The sequence below is a fragment of the Magallana gigas genome, chromosome 9, assembly GCF_963853765.1.
Source record: "Magallana gigas chromosome 9, xbMagGiga1.1, whole genome shotgun sequence".
Classification (NCBI taxonomy): domain Eukaryota; kingdom Metazoa; phylum Mollusca; class Bivalvia; order Ostreida; family Ostreidae; genus Magallana; species Magallana gigas.
In genome coordinates this window covers 14,599,044-14,613,049 of record NC_088861.1, presented here as the reverse complement: position 1 = coordinate 14,613,049, position 14,006 = coordinate 14,599,044, and the positions used below count along the sequence as shown (strand labels likewise).

The following is a 14,006-nucleotide window of genomic DNA, read 5'->3' as shown; positions in this document are numbered from 1 at the left end:
TATACCCTGAGGAAAAACAACTTCACAAACAACGGATTCAGATCTGAGATATTATCTCAGTTATTATATTACAATATAAGAGGAGAAATGTATGACATCATTAATTTTGAATATGTACAGTCAAATTAAATCAAAAATTGTTTATAATAACGAATTTTCACCTTTTTTTCAATTTAAAAAATAGTGTTAGACAAGTTGAAAAATTTTCAGCTTTTTCCCCCCATATACTTAAATGATTTATACACGATTTTATAAATTCATCTCATGTTCAAAGCTTACCCACTATATCTGAACTGTTTGAAACAAAGCTGAATGTGTTTTTTAAAACTATTTGCCATTTTGTACGCAGATCACAGATGACACTGTATTATTAGCAGAATCTTCTGATGACATCCAACAAAACTTAATAACTTCTATATCTATTGAAGAAAATAAAATTTGAAAATGAATGAGAAATCGAAAATACTCTAGTATTTAGCAGTTGCAGACGTAATGAAAATTTACAGACACGATATATGGCGATAGGTTAATTGAAATTGTGACAGATTTTAACCATTAAGGAGTTACTTTAACAGATCATGCAGGATCTTTTAAAGCCGCAATACAAAAACTATCCGAAAAAGGACAATTTATGAAGTTTAAAAAAAGGAAGATTTTGAAATCACCACCTACCCCTTGAAAGTGGACGTTGGTGTATATATAGACCCCTGGGACTCAGGCACATGTGTTTCGAACGATGTTGGTTTGTCAACAAAGTCCGACAACTCCTTCAGTTCTTAACACATATAAACAGGGAAAAAAAAGGAACAAGTTTTGTAAATCCGAAACTTAATCTATAGCTTCTTCATGATAAATTATATTCCTTATTTGAAATTTGAATTTGAATAAAAGTCTTTGATTTTAGATATATGAAATAAACAACATCACATTGTTGTTTTGACATTGTCCCTGGTATTAGCCCTCGGATGGTATCGGCCCGCGCCCTTCGGGCTTGGGCCGATACCAACCGCTCGGTAACTGCCTGATACCAGGGCCGAGATCAAAACAACAGTGTGATATTCTATATGTACGCGCCACAGCGAGTTGTGTGTTATCGCAAAGTCGTGTTGTGTAAAGTTTTAATAGCGAAAAGTCGTGTTATAATAATATTACTTATTAGGTTAGTTACTGACTCACTACGGAAATATATTGGGTTGATCAATCTCATAGATGGCGAGGCGAAGCCGAGCCTTCTATGAGATTGATCAACCCAATATATTTGTAATACTTGTAATAAATGTGCAAACTTGTGCGTTGTCATTTTAATATTGCGCTACCATGTTGTCACAGTGTGTTAGCGCATCATTCTTATAACGTCGCGCTAGCGCTTTAATAAAAACAGGCTGGTGCCTTGTGACTTTGCGCTAGTGTGTTGTCACTGCGCACTAGCGTGTTGTTCCTATATGTTGCGTCGGCGCGTTGTTAGAAACATGCTAGCGCGTTGTCACTTTGTGCTAGCGCAATGTCCCTTCGCTCTAGTGCGCTGTCTTTCACGACTGTTACACTTTTACAAATGGCTCTATCGGGACACCATATAGTCAAGAATAATGATAATCTAACAGAAAAAAAACAATAGGTATTTTCGACCAAAAGTAGAAAAGCCGAATGTCGAAAAGCCCGTATATAATAAAGACATAAAAAGATTCTTTAAGACCGGAAGTCAAAATGTCCTAATAATACGATACAAAGGGTCGACAAAGTTAATTCATTACACTGTTTTCTCTTTTAATTGCGTTAATTGTGGTTTATGTTTTGTGCCTCATTTGAATGTGACAAACTCATATGTGTGACGTTGGAATTAGAAAGTTTCAGACATATATAATTGTTACAAAAATTTAGGGTAAAAACGTCTCCTGGTATAAAAGAGCGAATTAATGAATGAGGAAATATTAGAATTTTTGCTATACATTAATTTCAATTGTTTTTCACTGAGAGGCCGGTATGTGTATCAACAAAATGTGATAGAAATGGTAACTTTGACAGACGATAATTTAGGTACAATACACTGCCTTGGCTAATTGTGTACGGCCAGTGAAAATAGCATGGAATTTTTAGCAAATATATGCAATTTAACGTCTCTCTCTCTCTTTCTCTCTCTCTCTCTCTCTCTCTCTCTCTCTCTCTCTCTCTCTCTCTCTCTCTCCCTCCTGTACACAATGTATTATCAATACAATTTTTGGGAGTTGATTTTTAATCAACTCTCCTATGCAGTCACTCGGACAAACCGAAAGTGAAATAGTGTTTGGACCTCAGCACAAATCATTGCTCCTGACAAGACTTAGTTCTTGAAAATAATTGATGAATTCGATGAAATGTATGCTAAAGCATTGTTTTTCAAGGAAACTTATTTACAAATACCTTAAAAATAGTCAGATTTTAAATAGTACGAACAATTCAAATATTTTTTGTAGTCGTATGTATTCCTACGCCAGAGTTCAATATAGTCTCATTCAACTCGACGCTCGGCTGTCTCCGTAAACCCTTGTCGGAGATTTACGGTGTCAGCCGAGCGTTTAATTGAACGAGACTAGAGTTCAATATTGTTTGGATCCATACAATTTTCGAGAAATATATCTACCACTGATACATACTTTGATTGAATTAATTTTGTCTTTAAATATTATTTAACATGATTCATATGGAGGTTTCTCGACATTCTAGTCGAAAAAGTTCAAATATTCATATTATAAAAATATGCGTAATTTAAATTAGAAACTACGTATACCTATACTTGTCATGCAAAATAACATATCATTGATTTTAAAATAAATAAACATCGACAAAATCAACTCCCGTCAGTTCTTCAGTACTTTGTTTTTGTTCTAAACAAGAATAAAAAGAACTATAACTGAAATTAAAAGTGGTTAAAATACGTTTAATTAACGACATTCGACATCACATCCACTTTAAATTGGGTATTTTAAAAGTTGACATTAAAAGCAAGCTACAGAGGTAGCCGACATGCAATATAGAAATTTAACAACACAATAAATCTAATGCACAGTGGTGTTCAATGTCTATTTCAATCCAAAAAATCTGAACACTCTTTTTCTCAGTCCACCCTTTTTCTTTTTCTTTGAATGAGTCTAAAAAGAAAGAACCCAGTCATGTATAAATGCATTGATGAAAACCTTCATGGATAAAAAATATTACAAAACGAATTTCCGTAAGATTAATGATTACTGTTACGCGGTAACTACCTCCATTTTGTCCATTTCCTCGTCGTCATTTTCATCATCAACAACAGCGGCCTTGGAATCTAGGGATTCTTGGGGTGGTGCAATTTTAGATAATGCAACGGGGCTAGATAAGTCTGGATAACTCGGGCCCTGCGAAGGCAGAATTTTTCATATTTTAATATACATTCCAAGTACATACATTTGTAATGTTCATGTACATATAGAAACACAGTTAAACGAATGAATGTGTAATGAAGAAGCACAGAAGCACAGAACTCATTTCTCTTGCTCTTTTTCATATATATATATATATATATATATATATATATATATATATATATATATATATATATATATATATATATATATATATATTGAGATGCGTTTCAAGTGTATTTCAATCAATTTGTGACCAAATTAAAGTACAGTTTTGAGACAATTTTCAAAGCAGACTGAATGAATGAAAAAGACATTTGAAAGGGAAACATATAGCAGGAACAATAACTCTGCATAAAGAACTTTTTATTTGACGTCAGTTTGTAACTTTGTACCTGGCGTAGATGGTCATCATCGGTTTGCTTGAAACTGATGATGTTGAAGAAGAACAGCTTTCTCGGGACGAACTCCTCGTACGCCTCCTCCTCCAATAGTTTCAACTTTTTCCTTTGAGAGTTAGTTTGCTATTAATAATAAAATCGAAAATTTGTCTTTCATATTCCATGAATAAAATTTTCTTCATGATAGCGTACGTATGTAAATTGGTCTATAGTATATAATTTGCTGTAATATTAGTTATGCTGCATGGCCATGCATTTTCATATCATACATGTATTCTTACCAGTAGCTCGGCAAACACTAACTGCATCCTTTTCATCATCTTTTGTTTTTGTGTTTCCCGTTGAGCGTGAATTGTCTAGGGAAAAGGAACAATAAAAATAAAGATGCAACTGTGTTTGATTTTATGTGTTTATTGCTATAATCAGATATATATGTACATTAGCTTACCATAAGTTCTGCACAAACTTGACGCATTTTCTCCTTGATCTGCATAGTCCTTTGCTGAGCATGAAAGGTCTGAAGAAAGAAAGATTAAATAAAAATTACGACCTAACAACTGATAATATGAAAACATATACTTGTATTTCAAAACATGCAGCGTATAAACTATTTGATTCAGTACCGTTGACTTTACTCGTACATTTATTTAAATGCGCTCACCGTTAGCTCTGCAAAAACCCTAGCCATGAGTTTCTTCGACGTCCTTATCTTTTGCTGAGAATGAAACATCTATTGGAAAAAAGTAACAAAATTAACACTTAAAAATGTTTTAAAAGCATACATCATATTTTGATTGGAAGCATTTAGTATAGTATAGTTTATTAGCTCAAAACCGCATGGTTTATAGGTATTTTATAAAAACAAGTAAATATATAATCAACGTGAACAAATTTTCTGCAGTACACAGACATGTCTGTCATTATGAGATATTACCACAAATGTACTATTTAAAAAATAATTACACAAAAAAAAAGAAAAGAAAAATGTACATATACATAAGGATTAAGGAATCATTCTTTGAGTATTATGAGGTGATAATTTTGGTCGGGGCGTGATAAAATCCAATAAAGCCCGAAGGGCTTTATGATAGAAATTATCACCTCATAATATTCAAAGAATGATTCCTTATTACTTATATTTATAATTTTAAGCCATCGTACGATTAAATATTTAAATATGAATAAGCAAACCCCGCTGACGCCTCAATTTGGCGTCATTTGTATTATGGGTTATAAAGTACAAAATCGATACGTAGTGTTATCACAGGCAAAGACACTGAAAAATGTAAATATATGTATCTTAAAATACTTAAATTATCACATTAGGAGGATATTATACATATCAACTAAAGCAACTTATTTCTATACTCTGTGGCTATAAATTATAATTGATACTTGATCAAAATTTTTGAAAATATATGTATTTCATAAAATATAAATACGCTTACCATAATCTCTGTTAAAACTGTACGCATTTGCTTCTTGGTCTTTTCAGCCTTTCGTTGTTCATGATATGTCTGTTTAGGAATTAAAATAAAACATTAACTGGTTTCATATGTATTGAGGCATTATAAAAACACTGTTTTGGTATTGATTGATTGATTGATTGATTAAATGTAATACAGAAATGATTTGTCAATTATATTTTATATTTAACTGCAGACTTTGCTTACCTTTAGCTCTGCGAAAACCCCACGCATTTGTCTTCTGTTGATTATCATTTTCTGTTCATCATGGAATGTCTGTAAAAATTGAAATCAATTTGTCTAGATACACGTGTGTGTATGTTCATTTCTTATAATCACAATCTTGATTTTATTAATATTTTGTGTGTACAATAACTTACCATAAGCTCTTGAAGAACTTCATCCATTCTCTCTTTATTTTTCTGGATGTTTTTTTGAACGTGAAATGTCTGTAAAATCGAAATAAAATCAAGACTCTTTAAGATTATATCATACTTTATTAATAGATCTATTAACAAATGAATTGAAATTTAAAATTTACGACAAATATGAATAATATACCATAAGCTCTTCGAACACTCCGGTCATTTGTATTTTGATTTTTTTGGTCTGCGTCTCGGATTGATACTTCTAAAAAATTTATATAAATATGACAACAATGCTTTATACCTGCAGATTATGATATTTAATTTAAAATATTTACAATAGTGAAAAAGTTCTGACCAATAGTTCCTCCATTTCAACCACTCTCCTTTCTTTATTCTTCAGCAATTTCACTTGCATTGGTTGGTCCTGAAAATATGCAATATGAAGCTAGATTATTAATTTTGTTTATAATTTATTTCATTCCTTCAGAGATCAATAGTAATAAAAATTTTTCAAAATTTGCACGAAACAGTATGATTAATTAAGATGAAACAATGTACATCTAAATAATATGAATAAACATGAAGTTTTAATTCCATGTTTTATAATTTGTCAATCATTTTTAAAAATTCAATTCCACGTACTTGCACAAATAGATCTAAAACAATTGTTTTAGTTGTGCTAATAATAGTTAACTCATAAAGATGTGTAATACCATGGGGGCTTTCCTTTGGAGAGGGAATTTAGTGAACCTGGCGACCCAAGATGGCGTGGATTGCTGATAAACCAAATTAAATAAATTTTTCATTCATTAATCTGCACATTTAAAATTCTACATGGCATTAATTTTAAAAGATTAAAGAGTTGGTGTTAGATATCTCAAAGCATTCTTTATAATAACACAGTGTTAATATGAATGTTTCTGAAAATGAAATGTTTACCAATAAATCCCTCTGGACCTGCCCCGAAGTTCGTCCTCTGTTTCTCCTTTCAATTTGAGTTTGATTCTGCATAAATAAAAAAATTGAACTGACTAGTATCCCCAAGTATTACCATTACAGGAACGTAGAATACGAGACGAATATGTTGTCATGTTGTAAACTTCGTATTTACTGCCATCCGGTAAATTCAAAATTTACAACATGACAATGTCACGCAATACGTTGAGAAACAAATACCAAATCACTGTTAGCGGGATGCATGCATTTGTTCAGAGATGTTAAAAAATTAAAACTTCGATTATCAAGGTGAAACTTAAAATTAGAAAACAATTCATCAATCGCTTAATGTATCGGATTGGTAAAAGCGTAATTTAATTTAGACAATAACCAAGTACACTTTATCTGGAGTTATTTACAGTAAATAAACATACTTACATTCTTCTCCATCCTTCCTTTCGGTTGTAGCAACAACAATGATTATGACGTCATAGATAACGATCGTCATTGTGACGTATTTATGACGTTATAGAAAACGTCTCTCTCTCTCTCTCTCTTGTCCATAGGTATGTGGGATGCCGTACTCGTATATAACATTTGTCGCAGGCCCCTAAAACCAGCCTCAATAGCGGTGCTGCAGTTTTAATAAAATTAATGTTCAATGCATTACTTACGAAATATTAAGAAACAATTTCAATTACATTGTAAAAAGGCAAAAATCTAGCGCAGTTGCATAATATGTTACTTTGTCAACTTAATCGTCTGTTAATTGGAAAATGAATACGGATTTTGTAATTTTAATTTCAAAAATATTCAAAATTTAAATTTCAATACGATAATGACATGATGTTCTTTCAGGTAAAATGTGAAAAAGAGCCATTGCAAAAAATAAACTGTGTTTTAAATCGGTTTCGACATATAGCCCGCCATGCATCGCGGTAGCCCAACTTTGAAAACACGCCGTCAAAATTGTGTAAAAGCGACTGTATTTTGTGCAGTGTTGTGTTAGCAGGACAGCGTGTCGTATAAATTTGTGTTAGCGCGACCGTGTGTTGTGCAGAGTTGTGTTATAGCGAACATGTGTTGTGCATGGTTGTGTTAAGGCTATTACGTGTTTTGAAGACTTGTGTTTGCGCTATCGTGTGTTGTGCAGAGTTGAACTAGCGCAATCGTGTGCTATGCAGGTTTTTTTAGCATATGCCATTTGTACTTTCTGTACTTCATATTTATTAAAATATTAGGCTACCTTTCTTTATACTTGTACTTTCACGTATGCCATTGTCATTTAATTAGAAAATCTTAAATGTTTACGTTTCTTATAGAGACTGTCTCTTTATACCATTGTAAAGTGGTTTAACGATTGAAATAAACGAAACTGAGACAACAAGACTTCATGTTGGAGTTCGAACCCTTAATCCGAAACTCCTCTGTCTGTTACCTATGTCTTTTACTCTTTGATTTTAGAAAAACTTTTATTTCCATTCATATAAAAAGGGGGTGGGGGGTTGTTCCTAAAACAGAACACATTTTTAAAATTTGATATCGTCAGACGACAATTTACCTTGTCGTTTTCTAAATGATGTTCAAAATATAAAATTGTTAATGGACAACAAATGGCAATAAGTTACCCGACTGACTCAAGTGACCTAAAATATTTACATGTTCACTATACAGCCACCCCCTCCCCCGAAAAAAAAGTATCCTTAGCCCCTGCCCCATGGGCGGCAAATTAAGTTAAGAACAGGACATTATGTATAAAATAATGCACGACGACTGTGAAAGTAAGAATGAAAATATTACAAAATTCGATACATTCCACTACTAGTATGTGCCCAAGTTGTCCATACCCAAAGGTCCTGAACCCCTGACCCAAGAGCCATGAACTTCACAATTTTGAGGAATTGAAGGACTTTTTGGAACACCAGATTCATGCATTCAGTATATCTCCCACTACTGTGAAAGATGAAAAGATTTTCTATGATACAATACATTTTCACTTTATGGTAAAATTAGCCAAACCCTTAAGCCTGCCGTGAACCTGAAGCAGGGGCCATGGCTTTTACAATTTAGGTAAAAGGCTTCATGAACATCATAACCATGCATTCAGTTTATTTCAATAATGTATGCGAATAGAGAAGAAGATTTTATTAGATTAAATATATTTTCACCATATGACCATATTGGCCCTACCCTAGGGCCTGAAACCCTGACCCAGGGACAATGAATTTTAGAATTAGAGTAGAGATCTTCATGGATCTTAACCATGCATTTAGTTATGAGAGTGGAATTTTCTTTTTATCCAAGATCCAATATATTTTCACGATGTGGCCATATTGGCCCCGTCCTAAGACATGAACCCATAACCCAGGACCGTGAATCTCACAACTTTGGTTAAGGGCTTCATAGTCATCATAACAACGCATTAAGTTTTTTCTGCCATATGTAGGAGTAGAGAAGATTTTTGTAAAATTGGCCTTTTTGCTTATTTGGCCCTGCCCATGGGGCCCTGGGGTGGTATGGTTATAAATTTCACAATTTATATTCCTCTTATACAAATATGGTAACAATTAGCCTTGTAGCTTTCAAGGAGAAGTTAACAATGTAATATTATTAACAGATAGCACACGATGCTTGACGATGGGTAAAGACTAATAGCAATAGGTCTGAGGGATTCAGACTACCTAAAAAGTGGCACACAGCTTATAAATTTTCATTTCACATTGGACCAAAAATAACAACAACAAAGTAGATATTGTTAGGAAATAAATATTTATTATTAAACATGATTTTTCTGTCACTTGTACCTTTACAAAAAAAAAACATCATGGAAGATGTACATTGTAAATGTTTGTATCATATATAATTCATGAATACGATAAGAAAACATGTCACTGTTTAACATTATCCCAACAGCGTGTTGTTGTCACAGTGCAGTACATAGATGGGACTTTCTTGAAGAAAAAACAACAAACAACTTGTTTTTTTTTAATTTATAACACCACAACAATCAAAACCTCTGAACAACAAGAAACTCCATTCAAACAAGTGTTTTGGTATGTACAGTTATAAATAGTAACAGCAGTACAAATGCTGGCATGTCATATGACCTACTTTTTCTGTACAATGCTAATGAATGACTTCCTAACAACAATACAGCACCTTGTTATATTTGTGTTTCAATCAAGAAAAATGTAGAAATATGTATTTAAAACATTTATGATTGTTGATTAAAACTCAAGTTTTAAATAGATATAAAACGATAGGTGACTAGCAAAACTCTGAGTCTGCCTTCATGTACTTATCTCAGATTAAAAAAAAAAAAAGAATAAGAGAAAATACATGTAAAATGTGTATATATACTATATACATGTAAATGCATATTCATGCATGTAAGAAAAAGAATTGTTTAATGAATTATGTACAATATAAATACATACAGGAGAACTGTATTGTTTCTATGACCTGAACATAAAGAGATCATGTGGTCTCATAGTTTAAAAAAAAATGAAATGTAATGAGTGAAGAAATAGCTTACTGGTTAAGACTTCATGGCTTAAACATATATGCATATTCCATGCAACGGTTGTATCTCGCTGCAGATTTGCTTCCATGTATTTCATAAATAATTATAAAACCTGCATTGTATTTAATGAATGGATGCCACTTACAGTTAATGGCATGCATGGACTCCACATATAATATATCTCACATACAATCAAGTTAAATCTATATGATAGTTAATGACAATGTTAATTAACAGTCAGATTTTTTCACAGTGTTAATTACTAATCCCTTGATTTAACCTGGATAAACAGCCTGTGTACATCATGAAAAAGCAACCAATTATTGCCACACCATAAACCTATGCCCCTCCTAGGGACCGAAAAATCGGCAAGCGTAAGGCAAAGGGAAACTTCCAAAGCAACTGGTTTGCCAACAACCAAAATAGCTTGTAATTTTTAAAAAATAGCACTGTAAGAAGGTAAGCTATTCTTGTAAGGAAATAAATGCGATAAGCTTGAGGATTTTGAAGCATTAAGTAAAAATAATACAAAACGGGATGAAAAACCATAACCAATTAAAAAAAAACAACATGCTTTTCCAATTCATCTTGAATATTTGGTCAATATAATACCCAAAGCAGAAAGATATCAATTTAAAGTCTTGATTCTGTTTATACAAAATAAATATTAAGTAAGTTTAATTTTTAATATTCTTTCTTGTGAAATTAAACCATTTAAGAGAAATTCTTGCCTCTGCGCTCCCCAAATCACCCTCCTTTGATTCAAACCATAGGAGATACTACCCTTCAGAAAGGCATAGCTTTCAGTCTGTTTTTAATTTTCACATATTCTATATAACAGATCGAGAGATATGTACATGTACAATGTTCTTTTTGTGTTTGATAATACAGATAAAAAGTTGGAACTTCTCAATATTGATATTTTCTATTATCCAGTATTTACAGAATAAATCTCAAAAGTTAAGCCGTGTCTGCCGATACGTTCTTGGGTGGTCGCACCTTGAAATAAACAAAACAATTTATCATCAAAATACGTTTCTCTTATACCCTGGAAATCATTGCAATGAAAATTTAAATCTATATGGAAATCATCAAAGTTTTTACCATATTTTGCGATTATAATTTCTCATAAAATAGGTGGTGCAACGTTTTGGAACGTGAAGCTATACAATTTACATACATGTAATCTGTATTACACAACAACAAAACCATGCCACATGCTTGAACTAGACAACAATGGTACACATAAAATCTGAATAAAAGTAATCCAAATTAAATCTCTAATTGATAACTCATTTATCATTTAAGCTACACCAATGCTTGACATTGATTTATTTATACAATTAAGTTCTATGATTTTGATGCAGTACGTTGTTCGATAGGAACCAATATTGCACTTTTCCAATTTGGCCTGACCGGTGAAATAAAAAATCATATTTCCTTAAAAGTACACTTGAACTGCAAGTGTTCAATTTTCCAAACAAGATGTAATATATTTAGCACCTTATCTGAATTGCTGCCTTGTGGTTTGTTTTTATTAAATATCTAAAATTAGAGCTAACTTTCCATGGTACAGGTACTAAGCTTTTTCCAAACTAAAAATATTGTTTCTAAGAGACAGATATATCACCGAAAACTTAGTGTTATGTTTGGCAATTTCTTTTTAGGTATATGACAATATGATACATTATTTACAAATCAGATCAAAAATAATTCTGATAATCAAATAAATTAATAATACATGATTTTATACATGAATTAAATTAAAAGAAAAAAATTCCTTCCATCAAAATAAACTTGTTGACAAGCTTCTAAGTGATCACAGCATACAGCTTCATTAAAACGTTTAAAATGAATTCTTGGCATCATGTAGAAATTTTACAAAGTCTTAAGAATGTTTTTTTAGATGGTTGATTCTACACTTGATGTAGACAGATCTTGAACACTGCTGCTCCGACTACATATACTGGCGGAGTCGTCATCCTGTCCGCTCTGAGAGCTAGAATAATTAGCCGCTTCTTGTAGCCGTTTGATCATGTTATACTGAAAAGTCACAGAAAAAAAAAACATACCAGCAAGTCAGATAACTCTACATGTATAAACAAAAACAAAACACAACATTCCATCGTCAACAGACCATTTATACTCTAATAAATATCATAATGATTATTAAGAAACACAAATTATTAGTCCATTTAAAAAATTATCCTTCTTGTCAAATACCCGGTAGACATAAGAATGATTCAGAACAATTTTTCTTTCCAAGAGTAAAGTGTTTATAATAATTTGCATTGCCTATTCTCATCTACTCTATAAATGTTTCAGGATCAAGAGGTCTAAAATACATATTTTATAATAAAAGTATAGCAAAAAGTAAGCCTTTAAATGATTCACTAAGTGGAAATATCAGGATCAATATCTAGGCAAATAAATGGTCTGCTGAACAAAAACAAAATGCACACAAAACTTTATGCACAATGCACGCCACTGAATACGATGCAAGCAAACAAAAGTACACTGTGCTACGAAAAACATCCTCTGCCTCAGATTCAAGCCTTTTGTCATCTTTCTATGTTCGAAATCAAACACCCAATCGTACATTTTGTACCTCACTTCGAAAAAAAAAAAAGAAAGAAAAAGATTAAGTGATAAGGCTCTATGTATTTTCCCATAATTTATGAAGTGAAGAAGACAATACACTATTTTAAAATACTTCATTTTGAAAAATATCAATATTTAGCAAATTCTGCAGGAAATTATCTACATTTTTTCTATGCAAAAAAAGGTTTTCATTTACAAATTACTATATAGGCCTTAAACTTAATCTTTTATGACTTGTATATGACAAAAGCTTGGATCTGACACAGAATGGACTTGATCAAATGTCATGCAGTTGCTCAAACTTTTGATCTCACTTATTTTTTCTTCCTCAATGCACTTAATTGAATGATGAGGTGTACATCTTTTTTATTGTGAAAATCCAAATAAAATACTTTCCATTTCGATTTGCCGAGGTGCAGATGTTGTGAATAAAAATGGGATTTTTTGAAAAAAAAACAAAATGTAGTGAATAACTGTGGGTTTGTGGAAACAAAATGGCGTCAGAACAAAACGTTTCGGTGTACGTTATGTGAATTCTACCATCAGCTCATAAAATAAAAAAAATTAAAACGAAAAACAAAGAACTACAACATCGAAACAGTGATTGACAATTCGGTGGTTTTTACACATGACTAACCAAAGGATCTGTTGAAGGTTCCATATGGTTGGTCAAGTCAGAAGACTTGGATTTTAGAGCGACCCCACTGGATGTGGAGATGACCCCCTGGGTATCGTAACCTACATCCTCAGGGCGGATCTTCAGCAGGGAGGGGTCCTCGTCCTTGGCCGTTGCCCAGGGATACGACTCCAAGACCCAGTCTGTGGGGTCTTCCCAAGGGGCTCTCTTGCCGTAGACCTACAGAGGTAAGACAAAAGAGAAATGTTGTTAGACAGTTTATCATACCGATCTAAACAGGCAAAAAACACGTTGGTACAAAAATGTTGTTAAATATTTCTTTTAGTGAAATATCAATAGAAGATATATCTCCAGTATAATACTGTGTAGAGGTGCAGCTGTTAACTTTCATATGTTCACAGTATATCAGGTGTAGTGTCATGCAACAAACCTGCAGTCCTTCTCTGACAGCCTCCAAAAGATAGGGAACAATGGAATAGTTCCACAAGTCAGTGAACCAAACCTTAGAGCCAGATATCTCCATAGGGCATGACAAGAACAATCGGGGACCTATTGAAAAAGAAGAATTCAGTTTCACATCGAGTCTTCTATTACTCATAAAACAAAAATATCACTGAAAATTGATCTTTTCCTAACTTGATGAAAAATCATATTGATCGCCATGAACATACCAGGGCTGTTACATACTGTTAATTAAGTA

General features: G+C 32.6%; 2 protein-coding genes across 22 annotated transcripts in view; both read right to left on the bottom strand.

Moving 5' to 3' along the window:
• Positions 1-2,890: 2,890 nt before the first annotated feature.
• On the bottom strand, positions 2,891-7,154 carry LOC105334397 (uncharacterized). 3 transcript variants are annotated; one of them, XM_066071839.1, is made up of 14 exons: positions 6,984-7,136; positions 6,549-6,614; positions 6,323-6,385; positions 5,965-6,033; positions 5,803-5,871; positions 5,622-5,690; positions 5,449-5,517; positions 5,224-5,292; positions 4,437-4,505; positions 4,224-4,292; positions 4,057-4,131; positions 3,770-3,898; positions 3,240-3,368; positions 2,891-3,125 (listed from the first exon to the last, which is right to left on the bottom strand). In XM_066071839.1, the coding sequence occupies exons 1-14, from the start codon at positions 6,993-6,995 to the stop codon at positions 3,057-3,059; spliced, it is 1,026 nt and encodes a 341-aa protein (XP_065927911.1). In that variant the 5' UTR covers positions 6,996-7,136; the 3' UTR covers positions 2,891-3,056. The 3 variants fall into 3 exon arrangements, with proteins under 3 accessions (XP_065927911.1, XP_065927912.1, XP_065927914.1); XM_066071840.1 differs by lacking the exon at positions 6,323-6,385 and having other exon boundaries at positions 6,984-7,154; XM_066071842.1 differs by lacking the exon at positions 5,803-5,871 and having other exon boundaries at positions 6,984-7,134.
• Positions 7,155-9,295: 2,141 nt separating this feature from the next.
• The window catches only part of LOC105334383 (neuron navigator 3), a 157,743-nt gene continuing 153,032 nt past the window's right edge, over positions 9,296-14,006 (bottom strand). For 18 of the 19 annotated variants that reach the window (XM_066071828.1, XM_066071819.1, XM_066071820.1 and 15 more), the window contains 3 exons: positions 13,737-13,855; positions 13,307-13,525; positions 9,296-12,111 (listed from right to left, as the gene is read on the bottom strand). In XM_066071828.1, the coding sequence (XP_065927900.1) occupies positions 11,971-12,111; positions 13,307-13,525; positions 13,737-13,855 (479 nt within the window). In that variant the 3' untranslated portion in view covers positions 9,296-11,970. The remainder of the gene's footprint in view (positions 12,112-13,306; positions 13,526-13,736; positions 13,856-14,006) is intronic. The other variant, XM_066071822.1, reaches the window with a different exon arrangement.

What these genes read in the sequence shown, in the direction of transcription:
- LOC105334397 (XM_066071839.1), bottom strand. An exon ending in TAGTGTTTGCCGAGCTACTG is followed by an intron (nt 3,899 to 4,056) that starts GTAAGAATACAT and finishes TATTATTAATAG; the next exon opens with CAAACTAACTCTCAAAGGAA. An exon ending in AGGAAATGGACAAAATGGAG is followed by an intron (nt 3,126 to 3,239) that starts GTAGTTACCGCG and finishes CTTTCTTTTTAG; the next exon opens with ACTCATTCAAAGAAAAAGAA.